Source organism: Pelodiscus sinensis, chromosome 1 (genome assembly GCF_049634645.1).
Source record: "Pelodiscus sinensis isolate JC-2024 chromosome 1, ASM4963464v1, whole genome shotgun sequence".
Lineage (NCBI taxonomy): Eukaryota > Metazoa > Chordata > Testudines > Trionychidae > Pelodiscus > Pelodiscus sinensis.
Window position 1 is genome coordinate 100,443,619 of NC_134711.1, and position 27,727 is coordinate 100,471,345.

The 27,727-nt window shown below is 44.8% G+C and overlaps 1 protein-coding gene across 6 annotated transcripts in view; it reads right to left on the minus strand.

The window, feature by feature from the left end:
• The window catches only part of TBXAS1 (thromboxane A synthase 1), a 349,992-nt gene that overhangs the window by 294,787 nt on the left and 27,478 nt on the right, over positions 1–27,727 (minus strand). The window contains exon 2 of one of the 6 annotated variants that reach the window (XM_075939385.1): positions 24,867–24,950. The exons of the other annotated variants lie outside the window; for them this stretch is intronic. Coding sequence (XP_075795500.1) covers positions 24,867–24,903 — 37 coding nt within the window. The 5' untranslated portion in view covers positions 24,904–24,950. The remainder of the gene's footprint in view (positions 1–24,866; positions 24,951–27,727) is intronic. 6 annotated transcript variants of the gene reach the window in all.

The following is a 27,727-nucleotide window of genomic DNA, read 5'->3' on the forward strand; positions in this document are numbered from 1 at the left end:
TCCTCTGGAAAAGGGCTTATTTTCCGGAGAATCACGTCTAGACTGGCGCTTTTCTCCGGCTTATCCCCAAGCCGGAAAAAAACGGCAGCCATGTTAATGCAAATGCCATGGGGGATATTTAAATCCCCCGCGGATTTTGCTATTCCGAAGTCTACATTAGCATCCCTTTTCCGGAAAGGGGTGCCAATGTAGACACAGCCGGTTTGATTTACATATACCTTTGCCCAGGGAAGAAGAAAGCACACTATCTTTCCAGAGAATAGGATGAGATCTTGTTTAAGACACATGTTCAGTCTTGCCAGGCAATGCACAAGGAACTGTATTTTGTCTGTAGTTACAGGCTGCAACCCAGGATTTTGGTTTCACTCTGTTTAAGTGACTCAGTGCATTACAGCCCTGGTTATAAATTCTCATTCCATGTCCCCTAAATGCAAGAACCACCATGACGATCAGCATAACATTTTTGGGGGCCAATCTCAAATATATTCCCACTTGTGAGACACAGAAGTCCCTGACTACAGCAGAATCAATTCTATTCCATTTTGGTGGAAATGGAAAGAAAAAGGATGCAGAGATCCCTTGTTAACTCCTGTGAGAGCAGTAAGCACAGCTCTGTGGGTGCTCCCACTGTGCCTCTTTCCAGAGGATGAGTTTGGGGTCAGAAGAAGAAAAGGGGGATGAAAAGGAGCAGGGCTAGTTGATCTCCTTTTGTAAAAAGCATCTAAGACTATTTTGGACCCTTGAAGGCTACAGGAATTTGCAGTCATTAGTAGAGCCAAAGTGTGTGGCTACGGTGGTCATTCTAGAAAAGCTTCACATACTGGAAAAGTGAATTTTCCCCATCCCTCTCAGCATACAACACTGTGAGGGCTACGTGCCAAGATAAGGGTTTGTCCCTTGATGCTTAGCAGGAGTCAGAGTTTCTCAAGTCGTAACTGCAGTGTGTCATCTGTCTGTCTCGACTCCACTGTATGGAATGGCGTCTGCTTGATCCTTCTCAGACTGAAGAAACACTAGAGATAAAAGTATGTGCAAATAAAAATAGTAGTCTGAAAAAGAATGCTAGAGATAACGCTTGGGTTATACCTTGTTGGTTCATGCTTCTCAACATTCTTAAAGGGTAGCTAATGCCTTGCAGGGAAGTTAGGGAAAACATTCAATTTAGCAAAACAACAACCCCTGCCCGCCACCCCCCCCCCCCACATACTTTTCTCTTCCCAAACTCTGCATTACAGAAGAGATATTGGCATGTAAACAGGATGCATATTTTGAAGGGCTCCTCATTTAGTGCCATATCATGATCCAAAATACTTCAGTGTTCCTTAGCTCTCCACTGACAATTAGATCTTGGGTGTGGGAGAGGAAGGATAAACAGAGGAAGAGACAATCAAAATTGGCTGCAGTCAAGCTGACTGTAAGGTCACCCAGGGGGCTGAATTTGAGTGGGGGAAACCAACAGCATGTGATTCACAGAAACCAATACGTCCAAAGCTTCAGTCAGACCCAAATTCCAGGAATAGGCAAAGATCACACTGCATCAGATGCAACACATGTCTTTTCTGTGCAGGCACTATTGGCGGAAGTGTGGAAGGAACAAGTGAAAAATCATCCTACTGATATGCCCAAGTAGAATCTTTAATTTTTGTAGGGAGAAAAGGGCCCAAAATAGGAAAAGAGAAAGCCTCAGGCTAGTCAACAGCAATACAAAATAAATATATAAAAAGGAAAACGTGTGTCAGATAGCTACTTGAGATCCTGTGCTCTTCTAAATATCATCCTAGACATTTATCCTGTCACCTGGCTCGGCAAACTGAATCAGATTGCATCACAACAGTATTGTCACGTTACAGGATAATAAGGATCACAAGCCAGATTTTTAGCTCCCCTGAAGTCAATGCAGCTACTCCAAATGACAGTAGGGGAGAATCTGGTTCAGGACTCACTGCTCTGTAACAGGCACTTCTCAAGAACAAGGTGATCAATATAGGTAAGATTGAAATGGCAACATTCATTATAACCCTGCTTTTTTCCAGCTGCTCACAACTTTGTATAGCCTCTATCAGTGGTCCCCAACATGGCGCCCGCCGGGGCATTTATGTGTGCCCACCTAGTGACCAGGTTTGGCCTGAGCCATTCCTGCACCCTGGGCGCCCGGTACATGCGCGGCCCCCGCCCCCGGGCACCCAGCAGCCCCAAAAGGTTGGGGACCACTGGCCTATATGGTCTGGAATTATCCATGTTTACTGTTGGGGAGTGATTAATTATAAAAAAGATCAGCAAAATATGTTCACATGGTGTTGAGTTCTACAAATATAAACAAACAAACAAAAAAAGAAAACCCAGTATCTGGAGCCAAGGGAAAATGAAGAGTCCCCCGAACAGCCTGGGGAAAACACAGGAGAGGAAAGGGACTGAGGGAAAGCTGCATGAGATGTTATATAAGTCACTCTCTCCCATATACCTTTAAATGAGCTCCCTTAAGAGAGGCATAATGACAGATGTGTCATTGAAAGCCACTGCTTTGTTACATTGATGGCCCCAAATGCAGATGGCTATGGGAGCAGCTCAGGAAGAAGCCCTCTAGCTGAAACTTCCCTTAGAATCATCAAAGATTAGGGCTGGAAGAAACCTGAGGAGATCATTTAGTTCAACCCCCTGCTCAAAGTAGGACCAATCCCAACTAAATCATCCTAGACAGGCTTTGTCAAGTCTGGCCTTAAAAATCTCTGAGGATGGAGATTCCACCACCTCTCAGGTAACCCGTTGCAGTACTTTGCCACTCTCCTAATGAAACAGATTTAATATCCAGCCTAGATCCTCACTGCAACTTGAGAGCATTGCTTTCTTGTTCTGTCATCTGCCACCACTGATAATAGCCTGGCTCCATCTTCTCTAGAACTTCCTTTCAGGTAGACAAAAGCTGCTATCCAATCCCCTCTCTTTGTTCTCTTCTGAAGACTACATAAGCCCAGTTCCCTCGCTTTCGCCTCATAAGTCAAGTGTCCAAGCCCCTTAATCATTTTCATTGCCCTCTACTGGACTCTTACCAATTTGTCCACATCCTTTCTGTAGTGGGGGAGGGGGAGGGCAAAATTGGACACAATACTCCAGATGTGTCCTTATCAGTGCCGAATAAAGGGGAACAATCACTTCCCTCAGTCTACTGGCAATGATCGTACTAATGCTGGCCAATATGCCATTAGCCTTCTTGGCTACAAGGACACACTGTTGATTTGTATCCAGCTTCTCATCTACTATAATCCCCACATCCTTTTATGCACAACTGCTGCCTAGCCAGTTGGTCCCTATGTAGCAGTGCATAGGATTCTTCCATCCTTCCCTTCTCTATTACTGCACTCAGTTCAGCCAGAGACCTGTTCCTGCTGAGCTGTGAACCGATGAATCCCTCCCAGCTCCAGGCAGCACATAACTCTCTTTTGAGAAGACAAAAGCTAGGGCAAAAATCAACAAACCAACCAACTCACACAGAAATCCACTGAAAAAGAGCAAGTGCACCCATACACACGCACGCACGCATGCATGTGAGAGCAAAGGAGAGCATGGTAAGCAGAAGGAATAAAAAAGGAGAGAATGTGGCAATTGTGCTAGGCCAGGAGTCAGCAACTTATGGCTCTTCTGGAGCCCCAACTCAGCCTCCCCTAGCTCACCCTGCACCAGGGAGCTGGTGCTGGCACTACAGCCTTATGGCCCCCCACAAGATTGGAATGCCAGTGCCGCTGGCTTCCTGCGAGAAGGGGGTAGGGGGAAAAGCCCAGACCCTCCCCGCCAGATCCAGCGTATAGGGAACAAGCCACGGGGGGGGGGGGGGGGGGGGGGCACAAAATCCACTAATCCTGGAACCCCAGAAGAATAAATCTGGTCTGAGGCCTTGAACTTCAGTCCTCCCTGTCCATCCCCCCACCATGGGGCTGGAGCACCAAGGGAGTGAGGTGTTTCAGTTGAGGGTTACATCACTGAGGATTGTGGAGGTTTGGAGGATAACTTTTTGCTTCTCACTTGTGTGGTCACTGGCTGATTTTTCTGTGGGTCAGTGGTCCCCAATCCAAAAAAGGTTCCCCACCCCTGCCATAAATAAAGACAATATTGAAACCTTTCATGTTGGACATAATGTTTTACTTTATTTAAGAATGAAGCCTGGCCAACAAACCCCCATTTGGCCACAGCTTTATAACATTCCTGCACCTCCCCCCACACACACACCAAGCCTGAAACCATCACACACCTGAACCCCCTGCCCTGAGCCCTCATATCACCACATCCCCAAACTCCTGCATCCTCACATCCCTAGCCCCCTGCTGTAACACTCCTGCACCCTCCCCACACGCCACCCTGAGTCCATCATACACCCAAATCCCTTGAGGAGCTCAGGGCATACACCCCAACCCAGACTCCTGCACCCCCACATCTCCAGTCCTCAGCCATAAGATTGACAAACAGCCTGAATACAGGCATGAAGCTGGATTTGACCAGTTATGATGTAAATTTCAAAGAAATGTGTGAAAAGATGCAGCAGCAGAAGTCCCATTGAATAGAGTCTGTGAGTACGTTTTATGCTATTATTAATCATTATGTCAATTATCAGTAATATTAAGTTGTAGATTTTCAGTCATGCAAATGGGCATTCTTATATGGCTCTTTCTTGACCACTTGTTCTGAATTTTGATGTAGTTTAGCTCTTTGGTTTGAAAAGGTTGTTGATCCACATGCTAGGCCATAATTGGGAGGGAACGTGGGAGTGACACTGGTCTGTCAGTCCACACCCGAAAGGGTGTTCTGGGGCTATGTCTACACTGTAGGGCTTTCTCGGAAAAAGGCATACAAATTGTGCTCTGCGATAGTTTTGTCAGAAGAGGCTTTTCTGAAATTTGGCCCGTCTACACTGGGCCAAATTTCAGAAAAAAAAACCTTCTTTCAGAAGAGCCCTTTTTCCTCGTGGGAGGAGGAAGACAGGACTTCCAAAAGAGTGCATCTGCTCTTCCGCAAAAGAAAGTGGAAGAGCAGATGTGTTCCCTGGACATGGTGGAGTTTTCTGGGATACCTCTGGGAAACCCCCGTAGTCTAGACATAGCCTGGGAAAGCGTGTTTGGGAACTGCTGTACCAAGGCATGATAGAGCGCAGGCTTCATTAAGGGGCAGGGCCAGCCCTACCATGAGGCGAAGTGAGGCGGCTGCCTCAGGTGCCAGACTGGGGGAGGGGGGGATGGCTGCCACTAGGACCCGGAGTGTAGAAAATTGTGTTTGCTGCGGGTGCATATGTAGGTAGCAGAGCAGTACCCTGAGAGGAGTAGAACAGAAAGAAGGCAGAATTGAGACCTTTCAAAGTTTTGGCCCAAGCGAGGGGGCATGGGGGCATGATATGAGCTCCCCACCTCAGGCGACAAAATGTTGTGGGCCAGCCCTGCAAAGGGGAGAACTAGGACATTATCTCTCTGCTGCTCACGCCTCCATACAAACGGGTTAAAGACCCATCCCTTTAGCTGTGCACAAACTACCCAAAGGGAGAGGAAGAAAGGCCAGGATCTCAGTCTGATTTAAAGTTAAATGAGGGGGGGAAATCCTATTCCTTTAAGTGAGCGCAGGAATGAGTCCCAAACAGTCAAGTCCGTAACAACAAAGAATCTAGAACTGCTGGTGTACAGGTTGTCCTCTAAACTAGCTATCATCTAAAAGAATTAGGGCTGATTATGTCTGTGGCTGCTGGGGAGGGAACTATGTTCTGTGATTGAAGAGGTCCTGGCTGTGGCTCTGCTGCCACATAAAATGGAATTGATCCAACTTTTCATCAAATACATGAGAAGACACATTATCCATGGGAACAGAAGGGAGAGGAGAAGCCTGTAAATAGGACTCAAGATGGTTAAACAACAGACTTATCTTTTCTTGCTGTGCGGTTTATTATTATTATTATTTTAGCTAAAGGGGGCATCTTGGTAGATTCCAGAGAGGCTTGTACTTCAATCAGTGGCTTGCCAGTGCAGACGAAAGGCAGTGCAGAGGCAGTGCCTCAAATGGTGAAGATCATTCTAAATTCATTGGGACTCTTAACCGTTTTACTGAGTAACACATATGTAAACGTGACTGTGCATGGGCTGCCCTGAAGCAGAGGACTGTGCAATTTTGCTGTGCAGTCCTGCTCCTGTCATGAGTGACAGTAGCATGGTACCCAGTATCCTTGTGAAACTCACGCACAGGACCAGTGTTAAAATTATGCCCTGTCTAAACTCTGTTCATTCAGAAAGACAACCAGTTCCCAAAAGCTTATCTAACACTTCTACACAGCCATGCAAAGGGCTGCAGAATTCAGCCTGGCTGCCCACATATTGCATAATCTCTTGGTCTGCATCAGAGTGGAGCTCTGCTCTGGCACAATTCAACAACTCCTTCCATCAGGCTAACCTGGCAAAGAGCAGCACTCACTTCCTAGAGCTATGAGCCTCACATTATGGGGACGCTTCTGCTCCTGCATATAGCTCTTCAGATGCAAAGTTGTGATTTGAAAGTAGGTATGAAGAGGGAGCCCTATCTCCTGCTCTCGTAAGTTTCCCCCTTCCGGCTGACAGCATCATCCTTCCTCAGAAATACAGCTGTCACGGGCGGTGGTCTATGCAGTAATTCCATAGGCACCACTGAACATTAGAACTGAGGCACTGGATTTAACCAGGCGTTCCTTGGAAAGGCAGCGTAATCAGCAGCACACTGGGGAGATGGGCTCTCCGAGTCTAGCATTCTGCTTAAAAAGCTTCATTTAGTTCAGAGCGCTCACACCTAGCTTTGAAACAATGAAGAGATTAATCCAACCTAGAGGGCACAAAGGTAGGGATCCCTGTGGTAAAGTGGATTCTAAGCTCAGTTCTCAATAGCCTTGAGCAAGTCACCACCTCTCTGATTCAATTTCCCCAGCTACGGAAGGGGAGAGTTAGACCCACCTCCCTCACAGGGAAATTGTAGTAATTAGTCACTATTTTTAAAGCACGTTCAATTTAAAAACAGCACCTGTTACTAAAAACAGTGCTGTACTAAAAATAGTAGAGGTATTCCTATTGTTCACAGTTATTCATTGCTTAATGCCAGATCAGGCACTGCAGTGACTGCGTGTGCCCTCATATGATTGTAGTGCCAAATGCAATATAGGCATCCAGTCTTTAGAACAATCACAAGATTCAAACAGAGTTTAAAAAAATTCCAAGGTATGCCAGAAAGTATATTGGCACCTTAAGTAATACAATAGTATGGGAAAGATTAAAGCTAGCCTTTGAGGGCCTTTACATCAAGCTTTTTTATCTGGGGCAGAGGCTACATACACTCCTTTAAAGAATCTGCCCTTTGTCTTTATTTTGATAGTTGGGAAAGTTTATTCAGGTTCTCTGTCCTGCACGAACATTGTGCATTAACAGGGCTACCCAGCAGAAAGCAATGCAAAATTTACAAGAACCTCTTCCGCCTTCCTGCCTAAAAAAACTAAAACCATTCACATTAATTACATACACCCTGACAAAGTCATATTCCACATTAGAAATCATGCAATCTGAATAAAAACTTGTACAACTACTTTGCTAATGCTCAGCCGATTCCTTACAGATATCAGCAATACAACAGCTAGTTTGCAAATTTTCGCCTTGAGACATATTTTTATGTTTGACGATCTTGCTTCAGTATGTGATGGGAAGCCACCATAAAACACAAATTAAAAAAAGAGCAAAGAAGAAATCAAAAGCATTTTGATGAGTTAGTTGCATTGCAAAATATTTTAAGCTGAAAAGCGCTTCTACTAAAAACCCCAGCTTGTAAGCAGGGCAAAATGCTCTTGCAATGGGCAAATTACTTTTTCTGTAGTTTGGGAACAAGTGCTGATAGTGGTAAAGGAATTCCTATCATCTACCCACTTCCCTTTCGAGACCTCAGCTGCACTCTGTAAAAAGTCAACAATACTCAAAGTGATGGTGCTTTTTCCTTACTTTGATGCATGCATCTTGCAAATGCTAGACACAGGGACTATAGTCCAACATTTCATTAAACACAAGATAAAAAAAAATTCTAAACCTTTTTTTAATGTCAATTTCACAGAGGGTGGTAGTTATAATTAAAAGAGAAACAACTAACTAGATTTATCTCTGGTATATTGTATCAGAGTGTAAGCCCTTGGGGGCAGGAATGGTATTTTCTCTCTCTCTCTCTCTCTCTCTCTCTCTCCCTCTCTCTCTCTGTGTGTGTGTGTGTGTGTGTGTGTGTGCACGCGCATAGAGCACGATGGTATGTAACTAGGGCTTCTAGATGCTATCACACTACAAATCTCCACTGAAGCTATGAATAAGCAACTAAGAATGAATTTGGCTCTTTATCAGTTTGTGAGGTGCTGAGCAAGCCCTGAGAATTAGTATTTCAGTGTTCTTAAGGTCTCTTTCCAGAGACACTTTGAACATCTAATGCAGGTCCAATCCCACAACATGTCTGGTGAATTCACACAGAATATAAAATATAACAGCTCTGTTTGCAAAAGACATTGGGATCCTCAAATGAAGAGCCAAGTGTTGTTATATTGCTGGGCAAACATTGCACTGCATTTTCAAAAATATTTTGATGAGTCGGAGTATAATGAGAAACCAAAAAGATACAATAATCAACACCCCATGTACTCTGCATCAAGCTGGACTTAAATTCTGTGACCAGGCCCTTAGATTTGGCAATGTAACTCGGATAGTTCACTCTTCCTCTCCCCAGTGTATTTGGATTTCAGGTCATATCCTTATAATTGTGCTTACATGGTCAAAACTAGGAGCAAGAAGCAGCTGCTCTACTGCATGATCCCATGGGGGTCTGCATGACTATCCATGCAGGAGTTAATACTGCTCTGAGGAGCTTTAGTGTCTGCTCCATGCCTGTGTCTGCCTGCTGGCCCAGGGAAACATTGCAGAAGCTCTTGCACAGGCAGAAGAGAGCTGATGGCAGCATGACTTTGGAAGGAATTGTGATGTTACGGTGATGTGGAGACTGGACTGTCCTTCAGGGTTGTTAGGGCTATTTTGGTGGTACCGGTTGGACTTCCCTGGTCCAGCACCCTCAGGACCTGACTGGCCCCAGATGAGGGATTTTTCCACACCATGGAAGGTCATTTCTGGCCCCCCTGCTGATACCACCCACCCACAGACACACACACACTGCCCCAGGCTTGCTAGCTCCCTCCACAGCCCAGCTGAGCTGCCACCCATCCCCATAGCCCAGCTGAGCCATGCACTAGCTCCCGTCCCCCTGCTCCCAGCCCCCCACCCCCGCATAATGCCAGGCTCCTGGCTCTCCCCCTCCTCTCCCCCCACACACAGCACAGCAGGACACTCTGATCCTAGAACATCTTTGTTTTTTCCAGACCATAGATGTTCCTGAACCAGAGAGTTCTAGTTTATAGAGGTGCAACCTGTAAGTTCTGTGCAAGTTAATATATTAAGACCTTAATAAATCTATGGAACAGTTTAAAGAAGGGGAAGAAACATCCGTGTCCATTTTAGCGATAAGCACATCAACTGTGGCTCTCCCAGGTCACTGTATGTGAAGTTGTGGTTGTCTTCAATGTCCTCTGGTGTGGAGTAGTAGGGATGTTGGGGGGGGGGGTGCAGTTCTCCATGGACTACAAAGGGAGGAAAGCCTGTGAGTGTTGAACCTCGAGGGGTTTGCAGCACATGTGTGTGTTACCAGAGAAGCCCCAGTGTGTCCTTGTGCATCTCCCTCTCCTGGGACTCTCTCCAGTCCACCACTTCCATCTCCAGGCTATCAGCAATATTCATCTTCTAGCCCTGCTGTTCCCAGTGTGATGCAGCTCTGGCTTGCAGGATCTCATTGAGTATGGCATCTCGAGTCCTCTTCTTTCACCCTCTTATCTGGTCAGGTGTTCCACAGCTGTGGAGGGGGAATCTTTCAAGGCTGCAATGGCTGCAGCTGCATATGAAACACAGAGACAGCACAGTGGAAAGTGAAACTTAAAAGGCAGAACTCCTTTCTCTTGCAGTTTTAAGCAAGTCACGCCTATTGGCAGTTGTGCATGGCACCACTCAGCACTAGCCACAGAGAGTATGGTTCGCTGGGGTGAGGAAAACACAGACGGAATTGCTTATTTGTATGACAACATGAAAATAGGGCACTGAACACTTAGCACAGGGGTGGGCAAATGGGCTTCTGCGGGCCGGATCCGACCCACCAAACAGATGATTCCCTTCATTCTACAAGGGAATGAAAAACAGGTCATTTTAACTCTCTTCGTTGTACCGCTACTTGTTCTTGTATGAGTAAATTAATGAAAAAAAATCATTATCTGTGTCCTGTTCAGTTGGGGGGCACCATCACTGTCATGGGAATGACATTTATACGCTTACCCAATATTCTTTCCCTTGCATCACGCTCTCCCTGTGCTTGACTGCCAGGACTGCAGCGGAGCCTCTGAACAGGTCCTGACGTGCAGCACAGCTGGACCTCCAAGTCGCACATCCTCCTCCTCCGCCTCCTTCTTGTTCACGGCAGGCTCCTCAGAGATATACACAGTGGTGTCCAGGGGAGTGGGGAGATCTCTTTATTGTGTGCAGATCTTTATAAAAGGGAGAAATCTGTGGCCTTGCATCAGATAGACTGCTGGCCTCCCTGGCTTCCTCATACACCTGCCACAGTTCCTTTGCTTTCACACAGCATTGCTCATAGTCCCCAGTGTACCCCCTCCCCTGCAGTCCCTGTGCAATCTGCTTGTAGATGTCTATGTTTCTATGGCTGGTCCCTAGGTGTGCTTGCACAGCCTCTTTTCCTCCACAATTGCCAGGAATTCCAATATCTCCAGTCTACTCCAAGCTGGAATGAGTCTGGAAAGTGTGTAGCTGGCATGATCAGCAGGGCAATTGCAAACATTTCAAACATTTGTGGAGCTTTAAGCAGGAGAGGAGTTACTTCTAATTTCCATGACCCCTAGACAGTGGAGTTCACAATTGTGACCAGAGAGGTCAGTGCTAGGCATTATGGGACAGTTGCTGGAGGACTGTTAGGATTGACATAGATAACACAATGTCTACATTTGCATTGTGTTGACCTCAGTACCTTCACCGTGGCTCAATGAGGCTCAGGGAGATGGTATTGCTATGTCACCATAATGGAGAGCTGACGTTATTAGGAGGACAAATTTAAGTGTAGACACACAAAACTAGGTCGACACAAGGGGACTTACACTGACCTAGCTTTGTAGTGTAAACCAGGCCTCTCTTTGTACAGTTCCTAGCACAATGGGAAACTCATTCTTGGTTGGCCTGCAGATACTCCCATAATAAAAACATGAAAAAAAACCCAGGGCTTTCTTTCCCCCACTAGATCCCTAGACGTTTGTGAGAATTGTGTGCCATGCTTCCTGCCACCTTTGTGGGATCCCCTGTCCAAACCTCCTCCCCTGAGGCGGCAGCTCTGTAAGGGACATCTTACAGAGCCTATTCTTCTCCTCTCTCAGTTGCTAACTCAGGAGAGTACAACAAGACTCCAAGTAATATAGAAGATTTAGTCATATGAGTGAGAGCTTCTATCTATACTTATCTGGAATTCAACTACATGCCTCAAAAATTAACCTACTGATTCGATTTCGATACTTCTGTACCATCCAGTAAGCAGCAGAGTGGTCAAGTGTTTAGATTAGAGCACAGAGCTCGGAACCAGGAAGAGCATGGATTTCAAAGCATCTGAACACTAAGTCAATGTGTGGCACTAAGCCAATCACTTGAGACCTCCTTAGTAACTTCAGGCGGATACTGAATGCCAGGTCCTGCTTTGCAGCCAAACTTTCCCAAGTCAGTATGTTAGAAGTGATCCGAGTGCTAGAGTACTGGGAACTTGCCAGAATGGTTTAGATAATGACAACAAGATTTCCGAGGAAAGGAAAGGGATGGGTAAGTGACCTTTATATCAGCAGCACTTCTCAATAGTGATGGAAAGGTTACTGCAAGCCCACAAGGGAGGCAGGAGCACGTTTAACTTTCAGTTACATAGGAGGTTTCCCCCTCCCTTAAAACATTTTGAAGACTCCAAATATGCAGGGGTGGATTTGTAAAGAGTTCCAGAAATAGGATTGCTGCAGCCTTTATTACATTTCTCCTTTCTCTTTCACAATCCTGTGAGAGACGGGTGGGAGCAAGTTCTGCTCCCTAAAGTTTCTTTTAAAATTTCCCCCTTTAAAATGGGTGTGTGATGGTGCTATAGGTTACTGCTGCAAATCACAGCTGATTAGCAGCTGCACTTTATTCACAGGCAGCGATAGCATTATATGGCAGTTATAACTACATCATCTGTATACATCAGTTTAGGTCCATAAATTAGAGCTCTCTCTGCTAGCAGCATCAGCACTATCATTCTCAGTTATCACATGCACACAGGGTTTCACACAAGCCACACCACTGGCATAATGCTTGGGTTCTGAAGGGAAGGGTTATTAAATAAAAGAAGGGCATAAATTAAACTGTACACATCAGGTAGCAGCAAAATAATCACCATCTCTTCCTTACATGTACAGACCAAGTTGTGGGTCATACAGGAAGCATATCAAATGTATCATATTGGTCCTGTAGAATATTCTTGTGATTAATGCACTGGATTGGGGCTTTGGAGATCACGTGTCCTTCTCCCAGATGTGTCCACTGCAGCCTTGGACTGGTGCTTTTTACCAGGCCCCAAGCTGCTGGAGTAAGAGAAGGCTAGAGTTGTCCTCTCTCACCTGGACAGGTTGCATACTGAACCCCGCATCCCCAGCCTCACCCAGAGCAATGATTTAAATGAAGAAAAAAAAAAGAACTAAATTGAGTTAAGCTGGGTAAATCATCTAAAATATTTATAAACAGCTTGATCTATTTGTGAAAAAATAGAGGCAAGGGACATATGCATGGACATAATTGGTTTGTATAACTAATTCAACCTGTTCTACTCAGAAGACATTCTTTGACCTGGTTTGGCTCAAGGGTGGCAAATGAATTGCTGAAACGGCATATGCCCTGTATTAACAAAGAGTTATTTAGAAGCCGACAACCTTAACAAAAGATAGCTGTGCTGTCCTCAAACATGTCAACAGATGTAATCTTATTTCCTCTTGACAACATGAATCTTACAGTTCTGTGTTTGCGGGGAAGCATTGGGCACAAAAGAAGCAGGGTTCTTTTGTAGCCTGTCCACTCACACAGTGGTGGTTTGTTTTCCACACATCTGATAACGCCTGTTTGTCAAGCTTCCAGGATGTTGACTATATAGCTGCAAATTGCACATTGGCCTAAAAGAAAATGCATTTGTATCTCAATGGTATATTATTCCTGTTAATAAAAACCAAACCTTTCATGTTTTATTGAAAAGGAGTCCCTTTCTTTAAAAATAGATCAAGCCCCTTAAAGTTTTATTAATTCTACATTGTAAAAAGTATATGAGGAGTGTTTACTCTCAACATTGCCAATTCTCACAATAATCACCACAGGTTTCAGAATATTTGGTATTTTCTTAAAGTGCCAGCTCATGAAGTCAGGTGATTACATAAAGAACCCAGAGATTCTCATATTTCCTTCCCCATTTTTAAACTATTAAGTTTCTGCATCATGGCTGCAGAAAAGAACATGGCCTGAAAGGTTCTAGATCCAGAAAGCAATAACAATACTCCTAAATTAATCACTTTTAACAAAGCTTACCATTTTCTAGCCAGTCACATGAGGTTTTGGAGCTTGAATCACATTGTGTGAATGATTGAAATTGCTGATATTGTAGCCTACCCCCCAAAATGGAAAAAATGGGGTTAAGCTTCTCTGAAGATAAGGATAAATATCTGTTGTGATGGGCTGGATCACAGAAATCGCCTTGAGACTGTCACTCAATATAATGATCATCCCACTGATCTACTCTCCGTCCACCAAGACAACCACCCTGTCCTTCTGGACCAGAAGCTCTGGTCCCCTCAGCCAAGGCACAGAGTTGGGATAACAACCCTCCAACAGAGTGACACAGACACTGATAATAGCTCAGCTCTGGGCTGAAGTTCTGGGAGGGTTCAGTTACAGAGACTTGTCAGCACCCAGGAGCAAAGCTCCCAAAAAGGACAAAACCCCGAAATCTTACTCTGTATAAAAATTTTAAACAGAGAACGCTCACAGTGTTTGCTCTCTTTATCAATGAAACAGAGCCAGCCCAAGCTACGGGCTGACCAGGCTACCGCCCAGGGCGCCCCATTGTAGGGGGCTACCACCCAGGGCGCCCCATTGTAGGGGGCTACCGCCCAGGGCACCCCATTGTAGGGGGCTACCGCCCAGGGCACCCCATTGTAGGGGGAGCTGCGCGTGGCTGTTGGACAGGGAAGGGGCAGGGCCGCGCATATGCCGGGCGCCCGCGGGCGGCACCACACTCCTGGGGCCCGGGCACATAAATGGCTTGGGCCGGCCCTGCAATGAAAGAGATATTTGCTGCTCTCTCTCCTTCCTTGGGAACAATTATTTACACTGGGTTTGATAATAAACAAAAGTGGTTTTATTAAGTATAAAAAGTAGGATTTAAGTTGCAAGTGAAAAAAGATCAAAGTAAGTTACTAAGCACAAATAAAACAAAACATGCTAGCTAATCCTAAGAGAAGTTGCACAAACCCTATTTCTCAACCTAATTATTTCAGATGCAGTTGTTTACAAGCCAGATCTGATCTTTTTCTCGGACATGGACATTCTAGTCCTTCCGCCCCCCCCCCCCCCCCCCCCCCCCCCATGTGTTCTTGTGTTTCCTCTTAGCATGGCAAGGCAGTTTCAAAGCCAGCTGAAGACCCTCATTGATTGCTTTCCATCCCTTAAATAAAATTTCCCAGGGCAGGAATCCTTTGTTCAAATCTACCACCTGTCAGACAGTACAAAATTGAAGATGGATTTCAGCACCAGGTGACATAGTCATGTGTCTTTGTAGGACTAACCAGCATATGGACTTATAGGAAAAACAAACCTATTTACAGATAATTGTCTTTAGCACTGGGCCATTAAGTTCTTTAAGTACCACTAATGCCTTTCACTAGATGACCTAGATTAATAAGCATGCTTACACTTCATATTTCTAACTTCACATTCAAGAATGATTCATGCCCCCAGATAGAATATACACGTTCCGTGAATTGCAGGCTCTTGAATGATAGGGAGGGAGGATATGGTTGGGTAAAAGGAAGTATTTGGGCTATGAGAAATAGCCGCCAGGAAGCAATCAGGGACACTGATAGCAAAGGCAAAGTGGGCAACTGCCCTGGGGCCAGTGATTCAAAGGGGCCCCAAGCTCCCATTGCTACTGAGGCAGGAACAACAGCTAAAGCCCTGGGCCCTTTGCTGGAGCACTGCACCATGCACTGTAGAGGCCTGCACAGTGCTGGGAGGGATGGCATGAGGGCCAGCTGCCAGCTCCACCCCTCTCACCCAAGGCCCTGCCCATTCCCACTCTTCTCCAGGTACACAGTGAGTCTGTCGGCTTGTTTGGGAGTAATACACACTTCCAGGACCTCAGGTTATGAATACTCTGCATCTAGCATTCAGTGTTAAACAGTATAGAAAGGGCAAAAGACTCTGAACTTAGCCCGTTCTATCACTTTGACAATTGTAGTAGTACTCCCTGGAAGAGCAGGGACATTTTGCAGCAGCAAGATATCCCTTCCAGGGAGTTGAAATAAAACTAAGAGCTGAAATGGTGGTGTGTCTTGGTACGTGCACTGCCAAGCTGGCTTGACTCTATTCACCCTATTGGGGTTGCCACAAAAGTCTTCTGTCCCAAGAATATGCAAAGCAAATGCCTCTTGTTATATATAGGGGCAGATATTGAAATCCAGTCCTCCTCCATGGACCTCAGTGGAGTTGCTCTGGATTTGAAGCAATGTGAAAGAGAAAACAATCCCTCTTTCAATGCGCTTGGATAGCTTTCAGTCATTTTTTTTTTTTTAATATTTAAAAAGGCGAATTCTTCCCCTTATCTCAAGGCAGTGTGCATACATCCAACAATTAAACATGGACCAGGAACATTCCACCTGATGTGATTGTATCATGCCTGGGGGGAAGATAGGCCCTGATTCGGACTGAATAGGGTTGCCAGGTGTCCGGTTTTCTCCTGGACACACCGGAAACTGCGTCTTCTGTTCGGTTTAAAACAAAAACAAAAAAAACCAGACAAGTAAAATGTTTCTCTCAGATGGAAGGCTGGCGGGAACATTTTTCCCCTGCCACGTCTGGTGGGAGCGGAGGAGCGGGAATTTAAAGGCATAGCAACTTTTTTTTTTTTTTTTGCTCAACCAACTTTTTTCCCCCACCATGTTCAAGATTTTTTGTGAAGGTATCTGGTAACCCTAGGTCTGAAACATTTGAGGCTGCCACAGAATAGCCTCCATCTAGCAGGCTGGCAAGTTCACTGTAAAGCTTCTATTTCTTCTTCACAGCACAGCTGGCAAAGAGTTAAAAAGATCTGGAATGGCTTGTTTAGAAACAATTCTGATGGCAGAGCATAAATGATATGGGTTTATTTTTTAATTTATTTTATTGTTACTCTCTTCACTAAGGGCATCAGAGGAGAAATAGGTGGTTTTAAGAGTTCATCTGCTTCTACTGCTTTTTTGCCACTTCTTTGTAACGGCTGAACTATTCTTTGTCTCTCAGACATGGCTTCTCATCTACTGTAATGGGAAGAAGCACTTTTTTCTACGAGGGGTTTTCCATCCCACTCAAAAAAAAAATCCATCAAAAAATTCATATCATTCAGCTTGCCATCTCATACACTGGTCTCTGAAGAGTGTGTGGTCAAAGGAAGTTGAACTGCAAATGAGGAATAAGCAACAGGGCTAGCGGAATGTACGAGCAAGCAAGAAACATCCTCTTTTCATTCAAATGTCCTGACAAATTTTTTTAAACTACTGTACAAATATAACTGATGATGCACATGTGGGCAAACCACTGACATATGGTACGTCTACTTGGGAATAAAAACCCACAGCTGGCCTGCATCAGTGGACTTGGGCTCAGAAAAAAAAAAACACATTGTGTACGCTTGCAGGCTCAGGTCAGAAGCCAGCCTCTGGAACCCTTTGAGTATCCTCTACACCACATTGGGTTAGCCTGAACTACAGCATTCAAATGATTGTTTGCCAGTATGTCAGTGAATGTCTGGCTTAAGGCCCCCATCTACATGGGATATTTTTCATTGATGAAGACACACTTTCCCAAACCTCCAGTAGATGAACTGAACTGGTGTAGCATGTCTTCATTAGGGGTTTGCCTTGGTGGATCATAGTTACCCTGCTGCAAAATTCTTTAAGCAGCATATTAGCAAGAATACACTTGCCAGACTAAAACCTGCTACAGAACAGTGGCTGGCTCCTTTCTCTCTCCTTCCCCACCAGACTCTTAGCCTCTGACAAAATAAGAAAAGAAGCAAGAGTGTGTAGTTTGCTAGAAAACAGCTGCTTCAGATGTTTCCTCAGCCTAGCTGAGGGAATCTCTAAGTAGCAAAACGAAATTACAAAAGTAGTATTTTAATTATGAAACAAAAGCTTCGTAAGGACAAGTTAATTGCAGCAAGGGCTGGGTTCAATATCTAGGGGCCTCCTCCCAACAACATAATACAATGCCGTCTCGAGCCCCCACCCAGTGACCTGGGAAATCTTACACACACCCCTGGGTGCCTCAAAGAGGCAATTCTTCCCCTCTCGTAAGCACAGAGTCTTGGTACAGCAGCAAATCTTTAACAACACAAGGTAACCGACATCAGCACTGAAGTGGGAAAACACCACAACTCAGATTCATAAACCAGACATGAGCAAAGACCCACCCCCCAGCCACAAATCACCCAAGGTCCCCAAAAGTCCAACACCCCAAAAGTCTCTGCCCCGGGGTCAGTGCTGCCCCAGGGTTCAAAAGTTCACTTGGCAGGGTTTTACCATCCCAACCTGGGTGCAATGGAGGGGGCAGGGGTAGATACACCTTACGCGGTCCATTGACGCAAATCACTCCACCACACTCCACCTGCTGTCCTGTGAGCCGTTCCAGCCATTCCACGGGGCAGTGTCTGCTCCATCAGCCCGCCTCAGGCCACGCTCCCCAGCCACCAGCTGGTAGGTCCCGCAGCTGCTCGATCGGCTGCCCGTCAGTCATCACTGGTAGGTCCCGCAGCTGCTCCATCGGCCGCCCGTCAGTCATCGCCACCAGCCGCTCACCTACATCCACCAGTCACCCCCACAAACTGCTCTGCTAGTACTCAGCAACAATGATTTCAGCTCACAGTAGATTTCAGCTCTTCAGCAGTATAGCACCAGGCTCCTCTCAGAACACAATGATTTCAGCTTGCAGTAGAAAAGCCTCAGTACAAGTACACCATTGGCCCACAGTAAAGCCAGCAAGAAAGGAGACAGTGCAATTGGTGTGTTTGGGGCCCTCAAACAGGGCCCCAACCACCAGGTACAAAGACCTATCCCCAACCTCTCAATCTGACTGGCTTTGGAACCCATGCCCCTTGTCTAGCAAGTGCTACTTAATTTATGGCGAAACATTATTTGATTCACATAATCAGGGTAACAACACTTTATCCCCCCGGCCTCAATAACAGAGAAACTTGAGATCCCACAGTGGCCAAAGTGACCATTTGGCTGCTGAGAGCACATACTAGGCAGGGTGGGCGTGCCTATGCAAATGAATCAGCCCCTGAAGTCTTTTTGCATCACTTGCCACAGGTTACCCCCAGATGTCAGGGCAGGGCTTATCCTGACCCTGACTTGCCACAGTTCACCAACAGATGTCAGGGTAGAGCTTATTCTGACCCTGCTTACATCAGAAACAAAGTGCATTGCTATAAAGAGCAAACAGAATGAAGTACAGGCAGTCCCCGGGTTACATGGATCCGACTTACATCGGATCCCTACTTACAAACGGGGTGAGGCAACCCCGCACTAGCTGCTTCCCCCCAGCAGACCAGGGAGACGCGAAGCTAGCGCTCCCCCCCAGCAGACTAGGGAGACGCGGAGCGGCTTTTCTCAGCAGACACCTCAGCTTGAGAATAAAGGATTGAGGGAAGTGAGGTGTGGGAGAATAAAACTGAGCTCTGGAGAAATGTTTGGCTAGAGTTTCCCCTACAATATGTACCAGTTCCGACTTACATACAAATTCAACTTAAGAACAAACCTACAGTCCCTATCTTGTACGTAACCCGGGGACTGCCTGTACAAGATGCCTAAATGATCTAGGGGCTGCTGGATGGAGGAAACTGTCACCAGCATTTGTTTAATCACCTAGTTCTACTTGGAAATCAAAGGGAAGGTTAGTGCTGAATTGCAAGCTTGTGTGAGATACATGTTCAGGTCAGTTCAACAGCCCAACCCTAAAGATTCCATTTGGGGCCAATTTGTGGGCCTTGGCTAGGGTTAGAATTGGACTCTACTTGTAAGTCCCATCGAAATTTTGGACTAATTCATGAGCCCAAGTTAAGGTCAAAGCTGTCTTCCATTCAGGGCATGAGGTGGTCAGGGTGACTTGGAGCTGGGACTTTGGTTTAGCATTATCCTAATATGTTTTCCCTTCTTTTGCAAACTGGATTGATTCTGAAGGCCTCTTCCTCCTCCCTGTTTGGCCTCTGCTATGAATTAGTTAGCACAAATAAACAAACAAACAGATGAATAAAAACGTACACACACACACACACACACCCTGAAGCTTTTGTTTAGACAAGACTTTATAAGAAGTCTGCACACAGGAAATAAGACCAAAAATCTTACTGATAACAGGAAACTCCTCTGACTTCCTTGCAATTATCTCTGTCATTCAATTTTACGTAAAGCAAGTCTAGAATTCACAGCAAAAACAAACTGGGTACTCCCATTCAAGAGATCAAGTAACTCTTCCTGCATGTGGCCCTTTCAACCTTGATTGCATTCCTCTCTATATCAAAGTGGCTACACATTTAAAGGGAAATGAATCTGGCCCAACATCAGTGGAGTAATAACAATAGATATTATCTTTGTTTATTACCCCTGATGTCTATTTCCCATTAATGGAATGCAAAGACCAAACTCAAAACAGCCTTGTGTGTCATGCCTTGCAATTGGCTTAGAGCAGTCAAGACATTGACTGCAGACTAGCTCACCAGCTGGTGTAAATAGACATAGGGCTCTTGAGATCTGTTCTGTGATTACCGCTGTGCTTATGCGGTTGACCCAACTCAGAGACACATTAAGTGAAGTGCTTTGGTTAAGTAAAAAAAAAGAACACAGCATAATTCTTACCTCGTTCCAGCATTCTGCATGGAATGACAACAGGGATGGTAGCTCCATTTATCAAGGATTAAAAGTATCATCACCCAAACTAAGGGTGCTTTTCCCAGGTTGCAAGTTTTACTTACGTTTACAGCAATGAGATAATACTGAGTTGTGTGCTTTTAATACTTAAATGCAAAGGGGCTACTTGCTCAGGTCATGGCTAGCTTCAGTTCAGCCTGAGTCAGTGGTGACCTCACATTCTTAATATTTTACAGCTGTTTTGATTATCTATTTCAAATGAGCGGATGGTCTCAGTCCACTGTATAGCAGTCAGTTGTGGTTTGGTTTGGCTTACTTGGCAGAAATGCCAACAATTGAAGGATGAAGTTGATGGAATTATCTCTTTGCCTCCCTCTAGGGATGATCTCTCCAGAGCAGGTCTGAAGCACATTGAGTGATAGAGTTGGGAAACCGCATTGATCAGGACTTTCAAGTATCTTATTAATATCTAACCTACAGGAATTCTGTAACATTTTAAAGCTGCTGTTTGGATTTAGTGAAACAGGCCTTAGCATTGCGCCTTTAGCAAAAAGTACATACACACACACACATACACACTTCATGCTCACTTGCTTTATTTAAAGTACAAATAAGAAATAGTGGTGTTAGACAAATTCCAAAGTATTGTACCTTCACAGCTGCCAAACAGCATGTTGTGAAACAGAACCAGGAGGGCTATAATTTTCCTACTTTGTTTTATTATTTGACCTTCACTTCTTGGTCGCCCTTGAGCTAAATATAGTCTTTTCAGTGTTATTTATATGTTTAACCGAAAGTTACCCTTGTGTGTCAAGGGACTATCTTAACGGTGTTCCAAGCTGTTTTGAACAGCCTTTTTTTTAATTGAAAAAATATGGCTAAAAAAAATCCTTGTCAATTCATTAGGATTCCACCGACTTCTACCAAATCTTATACATTGCAACACAATTTGCCCATAGTGCCCGTCCCCTCCCCAAGATGAAGACTCTAACTTTCTCAAAGACAACACTGAATCAGCCAGCTCCTGCAAAAAGCTCTAATGTTAGCACAACAATAATGACTTTGCATTCTTAGATAGCTGGAGGCCAATGTAATTTACAAATATCACAGATATATGAATCAATTCACTCATCACTGAAGTGGAAAACAGCAACTGTCAAACAGCATATAGTGATATTACAGAACAGCTTGGAGTGGGAAATGAAGATAACTGCATTCTCCTGAAACAACAACATAGTTTAACACAAAGTCATTCCTCCAAACTGGCCAATACACTTTCCAATCAATCAAAAGTCCTTGTACCCCAGACAAAGACAAATGCAGGTGCACTTTTTGCATAGGTACAAGGTGCCTCAGGTGGTACATGACCAAGATTCATCACCGAATTTGTTCCACTGGTTGGATCATTAGCTTCCCTGGCTTGGGCCAGGTACCGATAGGGAATGTGATGTGAATGCTCATCTATACGCTAAATTAATGCTATCATGATTCCTAAAGCCTCTGGAATCAGACCTTCTGTCGGTATAAATTGTCATAGGCACAGTAAAGTCAACGGATCAAAATTAGAAATTACACCATTTGAGGATCTGCCCAAAAGGGGACAGGGTGCACAACTTGGTGGCAATACACAGTAATCTTCAAACCAAGAATGATTTTTGCAGCCACACATCAATTCTGCAAACAGCCAGAATACCAGGGGCCTCTTATTTACATAACTTGCAAAAAGCATCTCCGAGAAAGAGAGAAGATTTATGGTGCTGCGTCTCTATGGATTTACTTCTTATCACACCAATATTATGTTAAAGCACATTTTTAACAGGAAAAGTTCTGTGTCAAACTGGAGGAGTGAGAGGGGGTGGGGATTTCAAATGCACTCTTATATTACACTGTTCATTTTGTTTATCACTGGATCTAAACACACTGAGCCAAATCCATCACTGTGATTTTCAATGGAGTTACACCAGTGGTGAATTTGTTCCTCCAGTGTTGTTATCCTTTTGATAAACCTGAAAAGAGCAGGTTGAAAATGAAATTCTTTTGATGAAAAATAGGGATACATTTTCCAGGAAAACTTTCTTGAAAGTTTCTGATCTTCCCAACCAACTATACAAGTGACAAAAAGTCTCTCAAAGAAAAAAGGTCTTCTACATGAAACTTTAACCAAGATTTCCATGAGTTTATCATGCATAATGGAGGCCACATTTTCAAGATGATTCAATCCTCAGCATGCAGAGTTCTTTTGAAAAGTCTTGACTTTAATGTTTGATGTGTTGACACACGAAACTCTCCCCTCTACTCTATACAGACCAGAGTTCAAATTCCAAGAGTGGAACAGGCCTGATCTCCACTAAGAGCTTGACACTCTTAATATAGGTGTTAGCAAACACAGGAAGAGACAAGGGATGTAAGATATCGTGTAATTGAATAGTCGTGTAACCACATGAAATCTTAGTGGTTACATGACTATTTGATAGTCTCCGAGGGCAGGGACGGCAGCCAGTGAGCTCCCAGTCCCATGCCTGGGGAGCTCTCGCCACCTTGCACTGCTGCCTCTGCATGACAGGCGCAGAATGGCAAGTAGAGCTGGTCCACAAGGGGAGCCACTTTATAAACCAGCTCCCTGCATGAACCAGCTTCCTGCTGCCTCTGATACAGAGGCAGCAGCATGAGGTGGCAGCAACCCCCTCAGGCAGAGGCTGCTCCACATCCCACATGGGATGTGGAAAAGGGCTGCTTCAGTGACCCAGGCTGCCTGATACAGAGGCAGGAAGTGTGTGGGGAGGAGGGGGGGTGAAAATGCGTGCAGTCCACAAGATTAACCAATAAGCCTAGACTTATCGATTAATTGTGATGACCTCCCTAGAAGAGACATGTTTTCAGCCACAATTTCATAGAGACCTAATGGCAATGGCTGTTGACAACTGGTCAACTACTAAACATAGATGGACCTTTAAGATTTGCTGAGTTTCATACTAGCCCTTATTGGAATTCTGTTGAGATCACAAATTTATCGCATCATACAGCTGCTTTTATGCACTGAACCACATTATAAGACTAAGAAAGAAACTAGACAAGGCAACACCAAAATGGTGACTAATGCAGGTAAAGGTTAAAAGAACTTCTATTAAAGAACATCTAGATATTTCACCACCAAACACTAGCCCCGTGTTACCACAGTTATATAGACAGTCCTTTGTAGAGTGGGTTTGCCTTAAGGATTCAGCATGTCTACATGACAGCAGAAAACATGGGTGTCTGGCCCGCTCTATACTTCCTCCTTTATATTTGGGCATTCATAGCAATATACTGCAAAAATAAATACAAATGTATAAGCTTAGGTGCTGAAACTAGCCATGTGGGAGATGCTGCAGCACTCCCTGATGGTTTCCACTATATACAGGGTTTACAGTTTGGTTCAGAGGCACTCAGCACCCCCATTATTAAAATGGTTCTAGTACCCCTGTGTAGAAGGAACTTTTTAGGGTCACCAACTACTATGGAAAGGTTTTTTTCCCCCCTCTATTAATAAAGCATGTTTTGATTTAAAAAAAAAAACAGCCAAGTTTTAGAGACTTTCAGATTCACTGTTGGAGAAACTGGCAGATCTGCAAGTATGGGTAAGGGAAGTATATCCAGCAACTACCCACAGGAGAGCTTGGCCCCTATTCAGTTGAAATGCATCTGAATATTTGCCACACTCTCCATACTCATGTATAACCCAAACTATTTACAGTGAAGACAGAGTGCTTGTGATTGCAGTACTCTTGCTGGCTCTCATTGCTAAACAATAGGCTACTAAATAACCAAACATCCCAGCTCTATTAGTAATCTTACTATTACAGCATTGTAAAAAGCTGTGTTTATGACGGAGCGGCTGCTGTCTGGCCGAAACCTGTGTTCCATGCACGCAGGCAGGCAGGCAGGCACATGCGTATTTCATATGGTGCATTGCAAACTGCCCGGAATAGAAAGCAGCTGGAGGAAAATGGCTACAGAGAAATGGTTCTCTGGGGCACCATCTCTTGATTTGTTTTGTTTATAGAACGAATGAGATTTTTATCTCTGCTCAAAATATAAAACGCTGCCATGGCACAGAATTCACTGCTTGGTGAAGTTCTTGTTTACGTTCCTGAGTGAGAGCAAGGAGGAGGAAAGAGGTGGCTGTGCAGAACCCCTAAAAATGCCAACATTAAATAGAAAAGGGTCCTTCAGAGGAAATACTTTATTACCAAGCCCCTAAAGGAGTTCTCCATTTCCTTAATAGTCAGGGATGCTGTTCTGGTTACAGTCCCATCATTACACACTGAGGAGAGGCGGGCAGTGGACAAAGCGTGGTGTTTGAAACATCACCAACTCCTAGCTCCACAGGTTTGAATCCCAACAACAGGATGAACTTAGTAAACCTTCGTGTTGCCATGGTAAATATGCTAATAACCAGACCTTCTTGGCTGTAGGTGCTATGGAGCCCTGGATTATTTGACCATCTTGTGCATACTCTGTCCCCTGGAATTCCCACAATGGCACTGCTCCGCGGGAAGACCATAGCCTTCTCCCTCCTTTGTGACTCTCATACAGATCTCACCTTTTCCCCCTCTGCAGGGAGCAGAGGTCTGTTTCATTTCAGAGCATTAGTCAATCATTTCCCCAGCTGCCATCAACACAAGTTCTGTTTAAATTAAGCGAAAGTGTTGTTTTAGAAACAAATAGGAGAGAAAGCAGAAATAATTACAATTGCTACATTAAATACCTGGAAAAAGAAGACATTTGAACAACACTTAAAAATAGCCCTTTCCCCATTATTTTCAGAATAGCTGTAGTTCCCCCCCCCCCCCCGAACTCCTCAGTGTTTACTTTCCCACCGTTGACCTCTATCTCTCAGCCAGAGTCTAGGTCCAACATGCCTGTTGAGAAAAAGTGTGGTTATCCTAAAACCCAGTTCAGTTACAATTCCCAAGACTTTCACAGAACCATGGAACAATCTGCATTCCACCAGCTTTTTCAAAATCCACCAGTACACAAAAGGACAGTTTCCATTTTTCCTGGTACAAAATGTATACTGTGTAATCTGATTATCTAAGCAAATTCCTGACACTTTGTCACTTTCCTTTTCTTTGAATGCCTCTGGACAACTGAGTAAACAAACAGTGTTTTTACCATGCTGTGACTGAAGATAGATACAAAGTTGCAAGTTTACTGTGTGTGTGCATTTGGATCCAGATTTGTGAAAGGAGCCTAAGAAAGTTAGGCAGCAAATCCTTTTGAAATGCTCAGACATCTTAGAGTTAAAAAACAGCGATTTTCATTTGCTTGGCAGTTAGGGTTGCCAGATGGTTTCAACAAAAATACCAGACACACTTGACATTACATCACAATCTACATTACATCTTATTTAGAAAATACCGACATTTATATTTTCTCAATTTGTTTCCTGAACAGAAAGCTCAAATACTGGACTGCCCAGTTCAAAACTGGATACCTGGCAACCCTATTTGCATTGCTAATTATTCTGGTTCACTGGTACTTCCAATATTTGCATGAAAGCATAGAGGTCACAAGCACAGCTGAGGGGCAAAACCCTTCAAGGATACACAATAAAGAGAGACACATTGGGTACATCTAGACTACATGCTTCTGACAGCAGAGGCATGTAAATTAGACATACCGACATAGTCAATGAAGTGGGGATTTAAATATCCCCCGCTTCATTAAAATAAAAATAGCAGCCGCGTTGTGCCAGCTCAGCTGATCGTCGGCACAACATGGCAGTCAAGACGCGGATTGGTTGGCAAGGAAAGCCTTTGCCGACCGATTCCTTATGCCTTGTGAAATGAGGTTTACAGGATCTGTCGGCAAAGGCTTTCCTTGCCGACCGACCCGCGTCTTGACTGCCGCGTTGTGCCGACGATCAGCTGAGCCGACACAACGCGGCTGCTATTTTTATTTTAATGAAGCGGGGGATATTTAAATCCCCGCTTCATTGACTATGTCGGTATGTCTAATTTACGTGCCTCTGCCAGCAGAGGCATGTAGTCTAGACATACCCATTGTGGTAACTAAACTTGGGCACAAGAAAGGCCATATTGTGTCAGACTGAAAGTCCATCTGGCTCAATATCCTGTCTTCGGACAGTGGCCAATGCCAGGTGCTCCAGAGGGAATGAACAGAACCAATAATCATCAAGTGATCCCTCCCCTATCGCCCATTCCCACTTTTGTTACAGCTTAACACAAACCTGTCAGGCCAAACTTTAGTAACTGAAGCCCTGTTTGCTCTGTAAACTTTAAAAAGCACATGAAGATTTTCCCTCAGAACAGCAGGAAGGCCCCAGCATCCTTGGTCATAGTTCCTCCTCTCAACCACTGATTGCAGCAAGCTATGAGCCCCCATTGGCTGCCGCTCCTCCATCCCTGAGGTGGCTGCACTGTATGTCTCTCTCCCATTCCATAGGGTAAACCTCTAGGTAAAGATCTGTGTCTTCCTACATCTCCATCAAAAGTGTATTCACAAAACTCTTTAGGACAAGAAGCAACCCACGTGCGGACTATATCAGATTCTAACTACTCCCAGTTGTCCGATGCTTCCTCCACAACCAGCCGCATGACCCCCTCCTCCATCCTCAGATTCTTCCCTCTATCTCTCCTCCCCACATAGCTTTTTTGATTTCCCCCAATGATCAGTGTCCCCACTGCCAGAGCCATCCAGTCCATAGCACAAATTGGGGCGGGTGCCCCAACTGTCCTATGAACAGGAGGGACTGGAGATTACAGGGGCCTGGCACAGGGCAGCAGCAGGGGTCACCCTCCTCCCACACTCACCATGCAGGCTGCAGGAACCAGAGCAGCCCGGCAGTCTGCTCCATCCCACCGTGCCGCTCTCCCATTCTGCTGTGCATGGCTTCTCCGCAGCAGCTACCTACCTCCTCACCCCATTCAAGAACAATCACCCTCTCATTACTCAGCCAACATCTTTAGCCCCAATGATCCTGTTTATACCTTTCCTGCCTGCTGACCATTTCTCAAACCTATCCCTTACATTACTGAAATGTCCAGAGGACTGAATGGAAGGAGGGAATTCACCATAGTTATAATTGGTGGGTACACTCCATCACACAGATACCAGTGCCTTGGTTCACCATTGTCCGGTACCCTGTATAGTCCTTTACAGCTACAGAAAGTGGGTGTAAACTGCGACCAGATCAGAAACAGAAACTTCACGGATGTAAATAATGACACAAAGTGCATGGTCCTGGAGCACTGGACCCTCAATATTTATTCTTTAATTCTTCTCCTCTATTCCTAGGAAAGTTTAAAAAAACCCACAAAAATAAAGTGAAATTCTTTTTACTGGGACCCACAAAATAAATGAGCTTGTGTTCCTTCTGCTGGCCGTTCATCCATGGTGATCATATACACTACACATCATCAAAACATGTATTCTGCTTTC